General features: G+C 37.8%; 3 protein-coding genes across 3 annotated transcripts in view; 1 reads left to right on the top strand and 2 right to left on the bottom strand.

The window, feature by feature from the left end:
* The window catches only part of E23 (ABC transporter G family member E23), a 117,784-nt gene that overhangs the window by 63,261 nt on the left and 33,101 nt on the right, over positions 1 to 21,422 (bottom strand). The window lies entirely within an intron of this gene.
* Positions 6,021 to 10,188, top strand: LOC149702464 (uncharacterized). The gene is made up of 4 exons (XM_089867123.1): positions 6,021 to 7,475; positions 7,542 to 8,730; positions 8,798 to 9,313; positions 9,370 to 10,188. The coding sequence occupies exons 1-4, from the start codon at positions 6,021 to 6,023 to the stop codon at positions 10,113 to 10,115; spliced, it is 3,906 nt and encodes a 1,301-aa protein (XP_089723249.1). The 3' UTR covers positions 10,116 to 10,188.
* LOC149702463 (uncharacterized) lies at positions 12,126 to 16,293 on the bottom strand. Its single transcript, XM_089867122.1, has 4 exons — positions 14,839 to 16,293; positions 13,584 to 14,772; positions 13,001 to 13,516; positions 12,126 to 12,944 (listed from the first exon to the last, which is right to left on the bottom strand). Exons 1-4 carry the CDS (start codon positions 16,291 to 16,293, stop codon positions 12,199 to 12,201), a joined length of 3,906 nt encoding a protein of 1,301 aa, XP_089723248.1. The 3' UTR covers positions 12,126 to 12,198.

The following is a 21,422-nucleotide window of genomic DNA, read 5'->3' as shown; positions in this document are numbered from 1 at the left end:
ATTTATTGCAATGGAAACTTGACAATTAAAAACCTAATCTACATTTAAAATTTCTAAAACTAATTTATTCATGGTGAGCTTAAATATATTCATTCAGGGGCGGACTCCCCAAAAGGGGGGAAAGAAAAAAAGAAGTAAAAAAATTTAAATTTCTAATAATATATTTATAAAGTTTTGACCACGTGGTCTTATCCCTAGGTGAAGAAGTGACGTAACAGTTTCTTACGACGACGGTGGTGGTGGTGGTGGTATTACTGAGTAAAGGAGGATACTGGTTGCTCTCAGGGGTTCAACTTGAATGGTAGGGTTGAAACCCAGCTCAAGGCGATATCTTTAGGGAGGGGTTCCTTTAAGCGCCTTTTTTATTTCCTTTTGCTTTACTTTACGTGTCAAAAAAAGCTCACCTAGTTTTTGAAGTTTTCGTGTATAAATGTTAACTGGTTTCGTTAAAACCTTTCATAAAGGACGGCCGAAAGTCAAATATATCTTCCCTTATTTTTACAAGTTTTCCCTTGATTTTCCCTGACCTGACTGTTTCCCTAGATTTTCCCTGACTGTTTCCCTTGATTTTCCAGACTGTTTCCCTTGATTTTCCAGACTGTTTCCCTTGATTTTCCAGACTGTTTCCCTTGATTTTCCAGACTGTTTCCCTTGATTTTCCAGACTGTTTCCCTTGATTTTCCAGACTGTTTCCCTAGATTTTCCCAGACTGTTTCCCTAGATTTTCCCAGACTGTTTCCCTAGATTTTCCCAGAGTGTTTCCCAAGATTTTCCCAGAGTGTTTCCCAAGATTTTCCCAGAGTGTTTCCCAAGATTTTCCCAGAGTGTTTCCCAAGATTTTCCCAGAGTGTTTCCCAAGATTTTCCCAGAGTGTTTCCCAAGATTTTCCCAGAGTGTTTCCCAAGATTTTCCCAGAGTGTTTCCCAAGATTTTCCCAGAGTGTTTCCCAAGATTTTCCCAGAGTGTTTCCCAAGATTTTCCCAGAGTGTTTCCTAAGATTTTCCCAGAGTGTTTCCCAAGATTTTCCCAGTGTTTCCCCCAAGATTTTCCCAGACTGTTTCCCTTGATTTTCCCAGACTGTTTCCCGTGCTTTTCCCTGACCATTAAGGTCAACAATATTAACGGTATATTTGTTATACACAAGTAAATTATGTTAATTTGGAGATTACGTTATAGAATGTATTTATCGTAACGCGCATGGGATTCTGGTTAACCCAAGAAATTCTCCCCAAACTAAATTCATATTCCCTAACCTTTTTGGTCAATTTAAAAAAATCCCTGACCTTCAATTACCGGGTTTAGCCCGAAGGAACTAAACAGAACTAAAACCGTTACCAGAAAAGAAAGAAAAATTGCCAAAACTACTTAAGAAATTCCAATTCACCTACCCTTGAATAAAAAATATAAAAGGTTAATAATGCTAATAAAAAATCCGGTACCCGTATAAAAAAGGGTGTGGAGATCACGTAACGAGCTCGAGCTTCGATTGGCTGTTGGCGTTCGTATAAAAGGGCCAACTAAACTATAGGAAATTGGGGGTTAACTTTTATATATTAGCAAGTACCATCTATCTTGTTCCTACATGTTGGTCTTTTCCTTAATAGCAAACCGATTTATTCCTTCATAGAAAATAGTTCTATAATAGAAAGTCCTCTGCGCAGATCCTACTTTTCCGGAGCTGTCACTGATTGGTTGGCAAATAGACCGTGTTCAAAGGGGAGGGGGTGAAGTATCGTCTGCTTAACATAGAGTTAAGACGGAACATCTGGAGGGTATGTGAATTACAAACACGTTAAACGGGGCTGCAACGTCGCCAGTCCTGCATTAAATTTACATACCAAGATGGTGAAATGCACCAGATAATATTCCACCCCCCCCCCGAATTTTGAAAGGGGTAGACCTATTAATACTGTCTCTGTTGCGAATTCTTCATAACCGGAAATGGAGCTATAACGGACCAATCCCGGTGGTATCATGATGGATATCTTCTATTCCAGTCCAATTTTCTCTGATTGCGGAGTCCAAATAATTCATTTGGTTTAAAACAGAGACCCAGTGAGTGAGTGTTGAATAGTATAGTAACATGGTTGTACGTCGTTCAAAAAGCGGTAAAAAAATGAGGGGGTCATTGAACTCCTTCCTTATATACGGTGGTGGTTTTTGTTTTGAATAGTATAATCCCAAGCGGATATGCCGCCGGGAGGCGGGAAATTTAGTTAAGAGGAAGCGGGGGGGGGGGGGGTGTTAAAGGGGGGAGGGGGGCGAGAAGTAGTGTGGTGGCGATGGCGTAATCTAGGACTTCTACAATATTATACGTCGATTGTTGTTATATACTTTTATACCTGCTGACCCTGAAGCACAGTAATCGACTAGGCCTAGATGTTTTTCTACCAAAGAAATATATTTATATAAAGGGATATTGCAACTGCAAGACAGTTTCGTTGTACAAATACTGATTGAATGAACTGCAAGACAGTTTCGTTGTACAAATAATGATTGAAAGATTTGCCATTTTGCCGAACTTACTTATCCTAAGCCTAACTCAGAATGATATGGAAATTCTTAAGGAGCCTGATTCAAAAACTGATGGGCAAATTCCTAAGTCCAACTCAGAATATTTTGACTGGTATTTTCTACGCCTAACTCGGAATAATTTGAGATATATTTCCTAAGCATAACTCGGAACATTTTGACTAGAATTTCTTAAGCCTAACTCAGAACATTTTGACTAGAATTTCTTAAGCCTAACTCAGAACATTTTGACTAGAATTTCTTAAGCCTAACTCAGAACATTTTGACTAGAATTTCTTAAGCCTAACTCAGAACATTTTGACTAGAATTTCTTAAGCCTAACTCAGAACATTTTGACTAGAATTTCTTAAGCCTAACTCAGAACATTTTGACTAGAATTTCTTAAGCCTAACTCAGAATATTTTGACTAGAATATCCTAAGCCTAACTCAGAACATTTTGACTAGAATTCCTAAGCCTAACTATGAATATTTTGACTAGAATTTTTTAAGCCTAACTCAGAATAATTTGAGGAATATATCCTAAGCCTAACTCAAAATGTTCATAAGCATCCCAATTAAAGATGATAACATTGAAAATCAGCATCCAATCTTAACCCCTTCCAAGAGAACAAACTGTCCATCGACCCCGTTAGAAAACAAGTCACCTCCTTCAAAACATCGCTGAGATTTCATATCACCTTTAAATCTAATTCCTAAATGAATTAAAATTGATCTTTTCCTTGTAGAACGAGCAATAACACACCGGCGGAAAGATGCGCTGAAGGCTAAATACTAAAAAAAGATACACTTGAAAATTGAAAAAGGATAATTCTCATTAAAAAAATAACTTCAGAGTGTGGGTGCACATAAGACGACCCCTATCTATATGGGTCTAACGGAACTTTTACGGGTAATACGCCAATTTAACCTTGCTTGCTTGGTCTTTTGGCTGACTTTGAAAAATTAAGTTTAAGTTTGTTATAAGGAAAGAACGTTAAAACGTAATTATAAGGGGAAAATATTAAATTATTTCCGAATATTTAGTAATAAAATATATTTATAGTGATAGCATGACTATTTCGAATATGAATGAATTTTGCATTAGGGTTATGAGGCCCGCCAAAAATTATTTTGGGTCATTTTATTTATTTTTTTTTTTAACGCCGGTATCTTTCAAATTTTTTGAGGACCTAGTTTCCTATTTTTATTTATCGTTATTTTTATTTTATTTCCGTTAATTAAGTCTAAATTCGAATCGAATTCTTAAATTTATAATTTATAAATTGTCAATATTTTAGTTTTTGAATTAAGTATTTAAATTTCTCTTAACCTTCAAATTCAAAATCAAAATCACAATCATAATGTGACATAAATATATAAATCAAATTGTAGGTGACACGAATGCTTAGGCCTACACATTTTTAGGGTAAAATTAAGAGTTCAAAAGAAGAGATAGAACCATAACAATAACAATCAGTTTATGGGGGCATTTGGGAAACAATTTGACCAGATTTTGCACTATTTTCACACCCAATATTGGGGCTCCTAACGTCCTTATTTCCAGAACATATACCAATAAATTTCAACGGTTGAGAATGTGATTCAATTTATAGAAGAAATATAACAACAGACACTTTAAAGTAAATAAAACCGGAAGTTACCAAAAAATTAATGAAAAAGTTTTAATATTTAATATTTAAGAAAATGAATTATTATTGTTTGTTAAGTAGTACAATAGCCTACTGTAATATGACACCGAATACTGATGTAAACTAAAGGTAAGAAGCCCTTTAAAGGGAATATAACCACTTACGAAAAATAATCCAAACATTACTGGTGTATTTTTGCTAAACAGACAATACTTGTTGGGAAAATTTTGGCTTAAATTTAGCAGACGATATTTGGTAAAGAAAATAATTTCGTTATAATCTACTTCCGACTGCGATGAAATGGCGGAAGACCTATAGTGAAACAATGCAATAAAACGGACAAGGCAATACAAGCGATCTATAAGACGTATGTACAGCTAAGATATACAGTGGAATATAAAAACAATAACAAAAGAGGTTGGAACGCAGTTAGGGCTAAGGGCCAAGCGGGGCAATTTACGATAAAGGAACCGGGCTATTACCGTTGGGCAGCCCATTTACTACCATCACCACTCTTCTCCCCCTACATACATCGCGAGCGAGAACGTTCATTCAAGTAGTTCCGTTTTCTTCTTGGCTTGCCAGCCTTTAACCGACAAAAGTAATTGGACAATGGCGGGGCACGAGCGAGTGGAGGAGGAATTAAGACTTTTTTCACCCGCCCCTGACCGACTCTTTCTTTTCTCATTATTTTGACCACCTTAAGCTGCCGCCGAGCAATGTCATTAAAACATTATTTAGACCAAGAGAGCATCGAACTTTTTAAATAATAAATGAACCAAAAAAGAAAAAGAAATAATACGGAATTAAAGTATTACTCGATCCAATGAGAGGGAGCTCTAGAATACATCAGTAGGGGTGTTTTGCCATTTCTGCGGCAGTGGAATCGATGGAATCGATGGAATCAATGAAGTCGACTTCATTCGCCATTTCTGCGGCAGTGGAATCGATGGAATCAATGAAGTCGACGGTATCACTCCTCCTTATCTATATCAGTGGAATCAATGGAGTCGTTTTTATCAGTGAAGAGTTAAAACTCTTATCACTACGTCTCCTATCATATCCTCATTTTTTTTGTTCTTGAGCTTATCGATTATTTTGGAGTGAAATGCCAGCATTATCCAAAACTTGTTGACTGCGTAGTGTTCAAATTCCCCGCCAAAGATCAGATGGTCTATGTCATATATACTTCTTTGTTCTGTAGCGAGTAAAAGCAAATATTACATTCCATTTATTCAGCAGTGGAATCAACGACCAACAAATTCAATTCGAGGATGATTCCATTATCACTTTCACCCATATCTTGTGTACTTTATATTACTCCAAACATAGGTCATTAACCTCTAGTCGAGGATGTTGAAGATTGTCCTATCAGATCGATATATCTCATTTATTTTTAATTTAGTGATTAAGAAATACAAATTTATCAACACTGTAATTGTATCTAAAACCCACGATTCTGATATTAGATGTTAGTTATCGGATATGTTGAAAACCAATTGATTTGTTTAAGACTCTGAAATATTCAAACGCGAACTGCATTCCTCCATTCAAAATATCACTACCATACCACAAGTTTTCCATCAATTTAATTTGATTGAATGTAATCGGAATTATAAGCTTCCAATGAAAAACCGGAGAACCAATCAAAGTGCACACATTCAGTCGCGTGTTTAATCAATAAACAAATAATGGAATCAAGTTTAGTAAGATAACGATTAGTATAACAGAGACTGACATGAGTTTCATCATTTCATTCTTCAATTTCTCTCGAATTGAACAGTACTGGAACAATTTACTACCATCATTGTGCAAGTATAAAGCTTTATAATATAGAAAACAGCCTCTAACTAGTTACAATGTTTACGTGTGAGGTATGCAATTCTGCATACACCAAGAAATATAACCTTCTAAGACATGTTCGCGAAAAACATGGGAAAATTAGTTTCCCGTGTACAGAATGTGGTAAAGTTTATATAAGGCGCGACGCACTAAAACTACATTTACGTCTTCACAATGGAAACGACGGTAACACCGACAATGTACCACAACCTTCGCACTCAAAACGGTGTGCTACCGATGAACCCACACCGTCTAAGAAGACCAAAGCCATGCATCACCCCGACCAGCCTACGTCTTCCACTTCATCCCACGGCACCGAAGGAATGCAAGACCCCATAATGGAGAGTGATAACTCGATGGACAGTCTGTCCGACCGAGAAAACTCTATGCTACATGAACTCATGGATCAGGAGGAAAACACTACCAAAACCATTTCCGAACCAGAGGTGTCATCCACCCCGGATTTCCATAACCAAGACGAGTTGGAAGAACTGAATGCGTTGGGAAATGTAATATTTTGTGCGCGTTTCACGGCAGGATCTATAGTTACTGACGTGGAAGAATACGTTAATCGTCACAGGTGCGCGATAGAAAAGTATTTAAGCAACAAACTAACCGAGAAAAGTGGTATTAAATGGTACATTACAATGAGAGTTCGCTACACGCGGGAGTTAACAGGTGCCGAGGAGGAGGTTGAATATCTTGCATATCACCGAGGCGGGATAAACCAAACTCTTTCATCTGACGTAATTCCGAGTCAAGTTGATGGGAGTATAGAGAATCTCAAAAAACACGTTGAAAACTTTGAAAAGATGGGTAGCAACTGGACATTGGATAGAATTATATTTCTGCAAATCAATATTATACAGTATCTACCGTTGGTGGGAGGGTCATTTATTGAACTTCCCAAGTCTCTTGCGGATAAAAAGGCGGTACTTAATATTAGAAACACTGATAACAAATGCTTTTTGTGGTCTGTACTCGCCCATCTACACCCCATTGATAGAAATAATCATCCCGGGAATGTGCAGAAATATATGCCTTATGAAAGTGAACTAGATACCTCGGACATTTCTTTTCCATTTGAACTGAACGCGTGTAAATTAGAGAAGTTTGAAGTTAAAAATCATCTTTCTATCAACATCTTCTGCTACGAAAATGGAATTTTCCCGAGATACATTAGTGCAAATAAGGTGGTTAAAGAACGGCAACTTGATCTCTTGTTAATTACGAGAGGAGACAGAAAGCACTACTGCCTTATACGTAGTCTGAGTCGACTGCTGAATAACTTTTCAAAAAACGGTCACGCTACTCATTATTGTCGGTATTGCCTGCACCGCTTCACGGGATCGAACTCGGAAAAAAATCACCGCGAACACGTAAGAGATTGCAGTTTCCATGGGCCCCAGAAGATAAAAATGCCTCTAGACGATCCCATTCTACAATTTAAGAAGCACGGATGGTACCAAAAAGTAGGCTCATCTCTCCATTTTTTTTTAATATATTTCATGTGTTTAATTTATTTTCTATATATTTAGGTTAATTATGTTATATACGCTGACTTTGAGACGATATTACCGAAAGTTTCATCATGCCTACCTGACCCCTCGCTCTCTTCTACAACCGCATTGTCACTTCATGTGTCCTGCGGTTTTAGTTACGTTATTGTTGGACCGGACGGTGTCCCATCAAAGCCCGTAACATATCGCGGAATTGACGCAACAGAGAAGTTCCTTCACAAACTTATTGAGGAAGAGCGCGATTTGGAGAGTAAAATTAGGGAAATCGTGCCGATGAATCTTTCACCGGAGGAAGAGAAAGGCTTCAAATCAACAAGACTATGCTACGTATGCAAGGAACCCTTTACTAAGGAAGACTACAAAGTCAGAGACCACGAACACTCATCAGGGGCATTCCGAGGTGCAGCCCATAATTCCTGCAACCTTAAATTAAAAACACCAAACCACATACCGGTTTTCATCCATAACCTCTCACGCTATGACGCCCATGTTATAATGGAAAAAATAGGCCTGATAAAGGATCACGAAATTAAATGTATTCCGTCCAACTCGGAGACGTACATTTCCTTTAGCTTGGGAAAATTACGTTTCGTTGACACTGTACGATTCATGCCGGCGTCCCTTGAGGTTCTCGCCAGTAATCTGGCGAAGGGTGGGGTGGAAAAGTTTACTTGTATGAATAAAGTTTACCATCCTGACGAAGTAGCGCTTTTACTGCGTAAACAAGTTTACCCATATGATTACATGAATGATGTATCAAAGTTCGACGAGACAGAGTTGCCGCCCAGGTCAGCCTTTTTCAACGTTTTAACGGATGAGGATATTTCTGACGAGGATTACTCACACGCCAAAAATGTGTGGGAGACATTCAATATCAGAAATCTGGGTGACTACCACAATCTGTACGTCCAGTCGGATGTACTTCTCCTTGCCGATATTTTCGAGAATTTTCGAGCCATGTGTATGGACTATTATAAATTAGACTGTGCCCACGCGTACACGGGACCCGGCTTTGCATGGGAGAGTGCTCTTTGCATGACGAAAGTCAAGTTGGATCTTTTGTTAGACATTGACATGCATCTCTTCATCGAAAAGGGGATTAGAGGTGGTGTCTCTATGATAAGTCATAGGTTTGCCCAGGCAAATAACAAGTATCTTCCAGACACATTCGACCCCTCAAAACCAATCAGTTACATTACTTATTTAGGTAAGTTGTTATTATTAAACCTAATTAATTTAGGTTCGTATGTCAATTTCCACTTATTTCTTCGCAGATTGCAATAACCTCTATGGGACTGTAATGTGCGAAAATCTCCCGATGAAGGGATTCCAGTGGCTTCAACCCTCTCAAAAGTTCATAGACGAAATTCTATTAAATCATCCAGACAATGACTCTGTAGGGTATATCCTAGAAGTAGACCTGGAATATCCTAAACACCTTCACGACGACCATAATTGTTACCCATTGGCACCCGAGAAACGTGTCATTACAACGTCTGAACTGTCGGAGTACTCCAAAGACCAGCTCAAAGAGTTAGGTCTTAAGGAAAGGGACAGCTTTCCCAAACTTGTACCTTCCCTCTACAAAAAAGAAAAGTACGTCGTACACTATAGGAATTTGAAATACTACGTTTCAAAGGGTATGAAAATCAGCATGGTACACCGTATTATGAGGTTTGAGCAAGGGACGTGGCTCAAACCCTTCATTGATTTCAACACGGAGAAACGCAAGATGGCGGTGAACGACTTTGAAAAAGATTTTTTCAAGTTGCAAAACAACAGTGTCTTTGGTAAGCAACCCATGCCTTATAAATCTCACAATGTACTATAATGTGTTTATTCACAGGGAAAACAATGGAAAACTTGCGGAATCGGATCGATTTTCACCTAGTACAGACCCCTAGAATGGCGGTAAAGAAAGCGAGTTCACCGGCCTTTGAAAGATTCACGCTCTTCAAGAATGACCTGGTCGGGATACATCTCTTGAAGAAAACACTCACCCTCAACAGACCCATCTACACTGGTTTCGCTATTCTAGACCTATCCAAACTTCTCATGTATGGTTTTCACTATGATACCATAAAACCATTGTATGGGGACGCAGCAAAACTACTTTTTACGGATACCGATTCCTTGACCTATCATATCGAGACTAGCGATCTCTATGAAGACTTTGCTACCCACAGTGAAATGTTTGACTTTTCTGGTTACCCCAAGACACATCCCCTTTACAGCGACCTGAATAAGAAAGTTCTAGGGAAATTCAAGGACGAACACGATGGTGTCCCTGTCCAAGAGTTCTGCGGTTTAAGACCCAAAATGTATTCAATGTTATCCGCCAAGGGTGAAAAGAAGACCGCCAAGGGGATTTGTAAGAGGGTAGTTAGAAAGAAAGTGCGACACTCCCAGTACCGCGAGTGTTTACTTAAACGTCAGCTAACCATCGAATCAATGAAACGCATTATTAGTTATAAACACGAACTATTCACCGTGAGCCAGAGCAAGCTATGTCTTAATCCATGTGACGACAAAAGATTCATTATTGACGGGGTCTCCACTCTGGCTCATGGACACTATAAAATAACTACGTAGATAGTTCCCAAATAAATACTTTTCTTTGTAAATATATTTTGGATTTTGTAGTAATAAAAGCTTTTTCAGTAAACTGTCTTTTTTCTTTTTTTTTGTCAACTTACTTCTCAAATAAATACTTTTCTTTGTAAATATAGTTTGGATTTTGTAGTAATAAAAGCTTTTTCAGTAAACTGTCTTTTTTCTTTTTTTTTGTCAACTTAATTAACGTTTTTTATGGAAATCACATGAAGTTCTCAAAGTTTCATTGTCCGTTCGTTCTCTCATAAATTTCCGAATATTATTAATATATGACTATTATAAAACCGATAATGAAGTTGAATGACGAAAAAGTGGTCGAAAGTGTTTTTAATCTACTAAAATGCAGATCGAACAGGTGTGAAATGAAAGCATTCGATTGAAAGCGAACTAATATGACTAAGAAAGTGGATCAAAGTGTTGTTAATCTACTAAAAGGCGGTTCAAATCGCATTCAATGGAACTAAAAAGCAGTTGAACGTTCATGAAACGACTAAAGTACAATTGTAAGTATTGGAAAAACATCATAAATAGGTTCAAGTTTCGTTAAATGTCTAATAAAGGCCACGCTATTCCACTTAAATTAATTGTTTACATTCTTATCAACATGATAAGGAGTGCAAACCTAGTTTGGTTTCTAATATATTATAATCATTTAAGTAACAGAAAACCCCTTCAAATGACTGAAATGCGGTTGATTTAATTCGTATGAAACTAGAAAGTGGATGAAAGTGTCATGAAATAACATGAAAACATTCGGTTGAAAGCGAACTATTATGACTAAGAAAGTGTATCAAGATGTTGTTAAACTAGTAAAATGTTGTTGAAAACGTCGTCAAATGAATAAATTTCAATAAAAAGTAACGTGAAATGAATCATAATGGAGATAAGAGTTACGTCATTCGTCTAAACCACACTTGGTATATAAAACTATTTATAACTGTTAAGTCACCACCTGTGCCTTGTAGGGACAAATCTCCGAATTCTAAGACCAAAGGGGGGGGGGGGGCGCCACCACCCACCTTTTTTCAAAAAATGCGCCCCCCCCCCCTTTGGTCTTAGAATTCGGAGATTTGTCCCTACAAGGCACAGGTGGTGACTTAACAGTTATAAATAGTTTTATATACCAAGTGTGGTTTAGACGAATGACGTAACTCTTATCTCCATTATGATTCATTTCACGTTACTTTTTATTGAAATTTATTCATTTGACGACGTTTTCAACAACATTTTACTAGTTTAACAACATCTTGATACACTTTCTTAGTCATAATAGTTCGCTTTCAACCGAATGTTTTCATGTTATTTCATGACACTTTCATCCACTTTCTAGTTTCATACGAATTAAATCAACCGCATTTCAGTCATTTGAAGGGGTTTTCTGTTACTTAAATGATTATAATATATTAGAAACCAAACTAGGTTTGCACTCCTTATCATGTTGATAAGAATGTAAACAATTAATTTAAGTGGAATAGCGTGGCCTTTATTAGACATTTAACGAAACTTGAACCTATTTATGATGTTTTTCCAATACTTACAATTGTACTTTAGTCGTTTCATGAACGTTCAACTGCTTTTTAGTTCCATTGAATGCGATTTGAACCGCCTTTTAGTAGATTAACAACACTTTGATCCACTTTCTTAGTCATATTAGTTCGCTTTCAATCGAATGCTTTCATTTCACACCTGTTCGATCTGCATTTTAGTAGATTAAAAACACTTTCGACCACTTTTTCGTCATTCAACTTCATTATCGGTTTTATAATAGTCATATATTAATAATATTCGGAAATTTATGAGAGAACGAACGGACAATGAAACTTTGAGAACTTCATGTGATTTCCATAAAAAACGTTAATTAAGTTGACAAAAAAAAAGAAAAAAGACAGTTTACTGAAAAAGCTTTTATTACTACAAAATCCAAACTATATTTACAAAGAAAAGTATTTATTTGAGAAGTAAGTTGACAAAAAAAAAGAAAAAAGACAGTTTACTGAAAAAGCTTTTATTACTACAAAATCCAAAATATATTTACAAAGAAAAGTATTTATTTGGGAACTATCTACGTAGTTATTTTATAGTGTCCATGAGCCAGAGTGGAGACCCCGTCAATAATGAATCTTTTGTCGTCACATGGATTAAGACATAGCTTGCTCTGGCTCACGGTGAATAGTTCGTGTTTATAACTAATAATGCGTTTCATTGATTCGATGGTTAGCTGACGTTTAAGTAAACACTCGCGGTACTGGGAGTGTCGCACTTTCTTTCTAACTACCCTCTTACAAATCCCCTTGGCGGTCTTCTTTTCACCCTTGGCGGATAACATTGAATACATTTTGGGTCTTAAACCGCAGAACTCTTGGACAGGGACACCATCGTGTTCGTCCTTGAATTTCCCTAGAACTTTCTTATTCAGGTCGCTGTAAAGGGGATGTGTCTTGGGGTAACCAGAAAAGTCAAACATTTCACTGTGGGTAGCAAAGTCTTCATAGAGATCGCTAGTCTCGATATGATAGGTCAAGGAATCGGTATCCGTAAAAAGTAGTTTTGCTGCGTCCCCATACAATGGTTTTATGGTATCATAGTGAAAACCATACATGAGAAGTTTGGATAGGTCTAGAATAGCGAAACCAGTGTAGATGGGTCTGTTGAGGGTGAGTGTTTTCTTCAAGAGATGTATCCCGACCAGGTCATTCTTGAAGAGCGTGAATCTTTCAAAGGCCGGTGAACTCGCTTTCTTTACCGCCATTCTAGGGGTCTGTACTAGGTGAAAATCGATCCGATTCCGCAAGTTTTCCATTGTTTTCCCTGTGAATAAACACATTATAGTACATTGTGAGATTTATAAGGCATGGGTTGCTTACCAAAGACACTGTTGTTTTGCAACTTGAAAAAATCTTTTTCAAAGTCGTTCACCGCCATCTTGCGTTTCTCCGTGTTGAAATCAATGAAGGGTTTGAGCCACGTCCCTTGCTCAAACCTCATAATACGGTGTACCATGCTGATTTTCATACCCTTTGAAACGTAGTATTTCAAATTCCTATAGTGTACGACGTACTTTTCTTTTTTGTAGAGGGAAGGTACAAGTTTGGGAAAGCTGTCCCTTTCCTTAAGACCTAACTCTTTGAGCTGGTCTTTGGAGTACTCCGACAGTTCAGACGTTGTAATGACACGTTTCTCGGGTGCCAATGGGTAACAATTATGGTCGTCGTGAAGGTGTTTAGGATATTCCAGGTCTACTTCTAGGATATACCCTACAGAGTCATTGTCTGGATGATTTAATAGAATTTCGTCTATGAACTTTTGAGAGGGTTGAAGCCACTGGAATCCCTTCATCGGGAGATTTTCGCACATTACAGTCCCATAGAGGTTATTGCAATCTGCGAAGAAATAAGTGGAAATTGACATACGAACCTAAATTAATTAGGTTTAATAATAACAACTTACCTAAATAAGTAATGTAACTGATTGGTTTTGAGGGGTCGAATGTGTCTGGAAGATACTTGTTATTTGCCTGGGCAAACCTATGACTTATCATAGAGACACCACCTCTAATCCCCTTTTCGATGAAGAGATGCATGTCAATGTCTAACAAAAGATCCAACTTGACTTTCGTCATGCAAAGAGCACTCTCCCATGCAAAGCCGGGTCCCGTGTACGCGTGGGCACAGTCTAATTTATAATAGTCCATACACATGGCTCGAAAATTCTCGAAAATATCGGCAAGGAGAAGTACATCCGACTGGACGTACAGATTGTGGTAGTCACCCAGATTTCTGATATTGAATGTCTCCCACACATTTTTGGCGTGTGAGTAATCCTCGTCAGAAATATCCTCATCCGTTAAAACGTTGAAAAAGGCTGACCTGGGCGGCAACTCTGTCTCGTCGAACTTTGATACATCATTCATGTAATCATATGGGTAAACTTGTTTACGCAGTAAAAGCGCTACTTCGTCAGGATGGTAAACTTTATTCATACAAGTAAACTTTTCCACCCCACCCTTCGCCAGATTACTGGCGAGAACCTCAAGGGACGCCGGCATGAATCGTACAGTGTCAACGAAACGTAATTTTCCCAAGCTAAAGGAAATGTACGTCTCCGAGTTGGACGGAATACATTTAATTTCGTGATCCTTTATCAGGCCTATTTTTTCCATTATAACATGGGCGTCATAGCGTGAGAGGTTATGGATGAAAACCGGTATGTGGTTTGGTGTTTTTAATTTAAGGTTGCAGGAATTATGGGCTGCACCTCGGAATGCCCCTGATGAGTGTTCGTGGTCTCTGACTTTGTAGTCTTCCTTAGTAAAGGGTTCCTTGCATACGTAGCATAGTCTTGTTGATTTGAAGCCTTTCTCTTCCTCCGGTGAAAGATTCATCGGCACGATTTCCCTAATTTTACTCTCCAAATCGCGCTCTTCCTCAATAAGTTTGTGAAGGAACTTCTCTGTTGCGTCAATTCCGCGATATGTTACGGGCTTTGATGGGACACCGTCCGGTCCAACAATAACGTAACTAAAACCGCAGGACACATGAAGTGACAATGCGGTTGTAGAAGAGAGCGAGGGGTCAGGTAGGCATGATGAAACTTTCGGTAATATCGTCTCAAAGTCAGCGTATATAACATAATTAACCTAAATATATAGAAAATAAATTAAACACATGAAATATATTAAAAAAAAATGGAGAGATGAGCCTACTTTTTGGTACCATCCGTGCTTCTTAAATTGTAGAATGGGATCGTCTAGAGGCATTTTTATCTTCTGGGGCCCATGGAAACTGCAATCTCTTACGTGTTCGCGGTGATTTTTTTCCGAGTTCGATCCCGTGAAGCGGTGCAGGCAATACCGACAATAATGAGTAGCGTGACCGTTTTTTGAAAAGTTATTCAGCAGTCGACTCAGACTACGTATAAGGCAGTAGTGCTTTCTGTCTCCTCTCGTAATTAACAAGAGATCAAGTTGCCGTTCTTTAACCACCTTATTTGCACTAATGTATCTCGGGAAAATTCCATTTTCGTAGCAGAAGATGTTGATAGAAAGATGATTTTTAACTTCAAACTTCTCTAATTTACACGCGTTCAGTTCAAATGGAAAAGAAATGTCCGAGGTATCTAGTTCACTTTCATAAGGCATATATTTCTGCACATTCCCGGGATGATTATTTCTATCAATGGGGTGTAGATGGGCGAGTACAGACCACAAAAAGCATTTGTTATCAGTGTTTCTAATATTAAGTACCGCCTTTTTATCCGCAAGAGACTTGGGAAGTTCAATAAATGACCCTCCCACCAACGGTAGATACTGTATAATATTGATTTGCAGAAATATAATTCTATCCAATGTCCAGTTGCTACCCATCTTTTCAAAGTTTTCAACGTGTTTTTTGAGATTCTCTATACTCCCATCAACTTGACTCGGAATTACGTCAGATGAAAGAGTTTGGTTTATCCCGCCTCGGTGATATGCAAGATATTCAACCTCCTCCTCGGCACCTGTTAACTCCCGCGTGTAGCGAACTCTCATTGTAATGTACCATTTAATACCACTTTTCTCGGTTAGTTTGTTGCTTAAATACTTTTCTATCGCGCACCTGTGACGATTAACGTATTCTTCCACGTCAGTAACTATAGATCCTGCCGTGAAACGCGCACAAAATATTACATTTCCCAACGCATTCAGTTCTTCCAACTCGTCTTGGTTATGGAAATCCGGGGTGGATGACACCTCTGGTTCGGAAATGGTTTTGGTAGTGTTTTCCTCCTGATCCATGAGTTCATGTAGCATAGAGTTTTCTCGGTCGGACAGACTGTCCATCGAGTTATCACTCTCCATTATGGGGTCTTGCATTCCTTCGGTGCCGTGGGATGAAGTGGAAGACGTAGGCTGGTCGGGGTGATGCATGGCTTTGGTCTTCTTAGACGGTGTGGGTTCATCGGTAGCACACCGTTTTGAGTGCGAAGGTTGTGGTACATTGTCGGTGTTACCGTCGTTTCCATTGTGAAGACGTAAATGTAGTTTTAGTGCGTCGCGCCTTATATAAACTTTACCACATTCTGTACACGGGAAACTAATTTTCCCATGTTTTTCGCGAACATGTCTTAGAAGGTTATATTTCTTGGTGTATGCAGAATTGCATACCTCACACGTAAACATTGTAACTAGTTAGAGGCTGTTTTCTATATTATAAAGCTTTATACTTGCACAATGATGGTAGTAAATTGTTCCAGTACTGTTCAATTCGAGAGAAATTGAAGAATGAAATGATGAAACTCATGTCAGTCTCTGTTATACTAATCGTTATCTTACTAAACTTGATTCCATTATTTGTTTATTGATTAAACACGCGACTGAATGTGTGCACTTTGATTGGTTCTCCGGTTTTTCATTGGAAGCTTATAATTCCGATTACATTCAATCAAATTAAATTGATGGAAAACTTGTGGTATGGTAGTGATATTTTGAATGGAGGAATGCAGTTCGCGTTTGAATATTTCAGAGTCTTAAACAAATCAATTGGTTTTCAACATATCCGATAACTAACATCTAATATCAGAATCGTGGGTTTTAGATACAATTACAGTGTTGATAAATTTGTATTTCTTAATCACTAAATTAAAAATAAATGAGATATATCGATCTGATAGGACAATCTTCAACATCCTCGACTAGAGGTTAATGACCTATGTTTGGAGTAATATAAAGTACACAAGATATGGGTGAAAGTGATAATGGAATCATCCTCGAATTGAATTTGTTGGTCGTTGATTCCACTGCTGAATAAATGGAATGTAATATTTGCTTTTACTCGCTACAGAACAAAGAAGTATATATGACATAGACCATCTGATCTTTGGCGGGGAATTTGAACACTACGCAGTCAACAAGTTTTGGATAATGCTGGCATTTCACTCCAAAATAATCGATAAGCTCAAGAACAAAAAAAATGAGGATATGATAGGAGACGTAGTGATAAGAGTTTTAACTCTTCACTGATAAAAACGACTCCATTGATTCCACTGATATAGATAAGGAGGAGTGATACCGTCGACTTCATTGATTCCATCGATTCCACTGCCGCAGAAATGGCGAATGAAGTCGACTTCATTGATTCCATCGATTCCATCGATTCCACTGCCGCAGAAATGGCAAAACACCCCTACTTACATCTCTTCAAAAAATATAAAGAAAAAAGAGCCGCGACTCAATTTTGTGAAATGGGATGAGATTGAGATTGAGATGAAGAGGATGCCTGATGATGAGAAATTCTCGGAAGAGAAAGAAAACAAGATACGGATTCGGATTTATTTCCATTACATATTTCCTATGGGGATTTTTCTTTGCTCTAAATTAATTTTCTTGGCGTAATTTGCATATTTCATCATCTTAAGTCAATCAATTATGTTTTAGAATAAATTATTTTATATTATTTGCTCAAATAAATATAGGGTCAAAGGGTGAATTAATTTCTTTGGGTTTAAAGAGACGAATTTCTATGGGTCAAAAGAGACGAAATTTTATGGTGAATGAAGGGTTGCTATAGAATATTTCAAGGAAAATCCTATGACATATGAGGCTTATTTTCTAAATTCTTCAAATAAGGCAACATGAATTTCCAATGGTCAAACGAGAAAATTATACAGATCAAATGAGATGAAATTTTATGGGTTCAAAGAGGTGAATGAAGGGTTGGTATAGAATATTTCAAGGGAAATTCCATGACTTATGAGGCTTATTTTCTAAATTCTTCAAATAAGGCAACATGAATTTCTAATGGTCAAACGAGGAAATTATACAGGTCAAATGAGATGAAATTTTATGGGTTCAAAGAGGTGAATGCACGGGTTGATATAGAATATTTCAAGGTAAATTCCATGACATATGAAGCTTATTTTCCAAATTCTTCAAATAAGGCAACATGAATTTCTAATGGTCAAACGAGGAAATTATACGGGTCAAATGGTGGATATTTTACAAGTGTTAAGGAGTAATTTCTACGGGGTCAAGAAGTACAAATCGAGAAAGAAAAAATAAATAATAATACAGAGTTCCCATAAATTTCAAAATTGAGAGGTCAACAAGGCATTCCAAACTCCAAACTTTTTTAACACTTTAAAGTAATAAACATTATATAGGTGCCAATTCAAAACCCTTTTAGATGAATCGTGCCAAATATTTCACTTTGTACCTAACACCTTTTTTCAACAAAACCCTCGATATTTTGATGGCCGGGTTAAAGTTGTTACTAAAACAACAAACATAATCCTGTCAAGAAATTGTATAACGTGAAAAAAAATAATTCAATAATCATAATAATCATAATAATCATAAATCAAACAAAACTTGAAAAATAAATAACATAAAATCAATTCCAAATTTCTTGGTCGTTGACCTTTTTCGTGCGCACGCGCAAATAGTTTAACGTTAGGGGGAGGGGTTTGGCCGGAATCGAGGACTCTCAAATTCGATATAGAAACAGTTCATAACCTAAAGTATACAATTTAATATTTACAAATTTAGCCATTGGTCAGGTGACGGACCTTCGCTTTATGCTGGGTGTTGGGACCGATGGTACTATGGGAAATCATACCTCTATGGGATCTCAATCACTTTTGATCTTTCCTAACACATCATAAATGCTATAAATGCATGCAGTCAGAGCCTGTAGAAGCTAGTGTTTCACTCATGGATATAAGGGGTCAAAGGTGAAAGATAACCATACCCTATTGACGATGCTTGGAAGCTGGTATTTCACTTACCAGGGGTCAAAGGTGAAGGCTAACCATACCCTATTAACGGTGCCCGGAAATAATTTACATCAATTTATCGCCTTTTAATATAAAAATGTGGGCGAATGATAGGTAGGTAGGTGGGGAGAAATGCAATGTTGGCCGCGGCGCCGGTAAATTAGAAACACATACACACATGCACACGGTGAGAATTCTCTCTTTTCGATTGTGTTGATCGAGAGAGAAGGGGCCTCTTTCCAACCCTACTAACACACTTTTGCAGTCTCTTTTTCAAAATTCTTTTTCGTTCGCGTTCGAATCGTTATAGAGCTGGCGGCCGAGATAACAAGTAACAACCCTCGCTCCCTTCCTTCCTTCGACCGCCAAGATATTCCACTCAATTTAAACGATAGTATACACCGCGTATCAACCAAGACGGTACCGTGGTGGTACACTGACTCAAAGAAACTTGTAAGCTAGCTACTAGGCTACAGACCCCTAGCTGTATTCCATCCCCTGAAATACTTAAAACTAAAAGACATTTAAAATATATAAAAGAAAAGGGCCTAGTTCGTTTCGTTATTTTCTCTCCTGTTGCTATGCTGTGTAAAATGCAAATTTTAATTATGGAATAATGAAAACCAGAACTGCAGAGGCGGTCTAGGCCTAGCTAGTATATATTTTCAATGTTTCAAATTATATCATAAATTGGAACCCCATTAATTTGACGCTTTTGACCCCTTTAATGACCTTTGACCTTTTCAAATTCCACGAGTTTTCCAGGCTTTGCTATAAATGCGGAACTGAAGCGGTGAACTTGCGAGTATGCATGTTTTCAACTATTCAAGTCATCCCACTAATAACAATGCTCCTCCCATTCCCGAACTTTGACCTTTCCAAATTCCTCAGCATTGACTTTAAAAGGTTATTTTCCCCCTATAATATACCATTAATTGAACTTATTGGCGGAGTAATAACATCGGTAACCACGTCACCAATGAATAGCAACATCCTTCTTAATTGGAAAACCCGATATCCAAGTGTTTTTCCCAGAGGGGTTAATCACTCTCAGATTAACTCCCTGGTGGTTAGTCGTCAAGGTCATTGCTATTAAAGATTAGGCCTATTTCTATCCCTTTATACTAAGTCAAAGATATCTAGATACATTACCGAATCCCTCCCTCAACGTGGGTTCTTTTTTTTTGATTAACTACAACACTTTTTTACTATTCCAACCGCATCATTAAACCAAATTAAATCTCTTCCATATCGTATCTCTAACTATTCGTAAACCCTCACGTCATTTATTAACCAGCACGTAAGCAACGAGATCCGTTGACCGTGAAAAAAAATATAAAAACCTGGATAGGTTGATTTGGTTGCCAATATAAGAGAGAGAGAAACAAACTCGCGCTGTAAAGGTTTGATAAGGTTCAATAACTTTTCTTTCAATCTTCTCCTCTTTTCCGATTCATTCCTATAGCTCCGCTGACTATCAATGAAAATAAAAATCCCGGGACGATGTGGCAAGCATTGCACGAAAGGCCACCAAACTTTGATATCGCCTCGGGAAAAGTATTTTATCATAAAAGGACCCCCAAATTTCGGTCAAGTTATACCCAAAATGAATATACCTACAAGGGCACCTGAAGGGCAATTTTGTTAATATTAAATTACTTCCATTAAAGTTACTACAGAGTAAAGCATAAGTTACTCTCAAGGTACTACAGAGCCTTACAGACAAGGCTTAGTTACTACAGAGCCTTACAGACAAGGCTTAAGTTACTACAGAGCCTTTCAGACTAGGCTTAAGTTACTACAGAGCCTTATATATTCCGTTTAAGTTACTGCAGGGCCTTACAAACAAAGGTAAAATTACTACAGAGTCTTAGCGACAAAGCTTAAGTTACTACAGAGTCTTAGCGACAAAGCTTAAGTTACTACAGAGCCTTGCAGACAAAGCTAAAAGCTACCACAATGCCTTTTGAGAACAAACTAGAGACTTCTAAACATAACAATTGGCGGAACTAACTTTCCGTTTGAAAACTTGCACCAATTAATATGACATTAAATTGTAAAGATACTTCACAAAGACGACTATTAATTTAGCTACAAAATATCTAATTTACAATGTAAGAGAAATACAACTATGGATGGGAGAAAAGAGGTAGTATAGGGGTGGGGGTGGGTGATTCCTGGCGCTGTTTAACAATACAAAGATACGTAATACGATCGGAGAAGCAGCAACGTAGAGAGAGGGAGGACTATATCATCTCGTTGCGGATAATAAAGAGAAGGAATGAGAGAGTATAGTCAGCGGAGAAACGGGAGATGAAACAGGGTCAATGACCGAGACATCACATCCAGAGGACCCACGACGAGAAGCCATTCTGGGCATCAAAGCTTGATGGGCAACCAGGGACGCGATGCTTTATATTCAGAAACAAGTTTGAAATTTCCCTCGACGTCATACACCGCACCATCCCCGCTTATATAGTCTATCTAAAGCCGTTACACGTTAACTGACCATATACGAGATCTCTATTAGCGATAAGA

The sequence above is a fragment of the Phalangium opilio genome, unplaced genomic scaffold, assembly GCF_054372755.1.
Source record: "Phalangium opilio isolate 3A_F unplaced genomic scaffold, DU_Popi_V2 ptg000017l_1, whole genome shotgun sequence".
Lineage (NCBI taxonomy): Eukaryota > Metazoa > Arthropoda > Arachnida > Opiliones > Phalangiidae > Phalangium > Phalangium opilio.
Note: the sequence above shows the minus strand (reverse complement) of the source record. Positions and strands in the feature narration are given on the sequence as shown.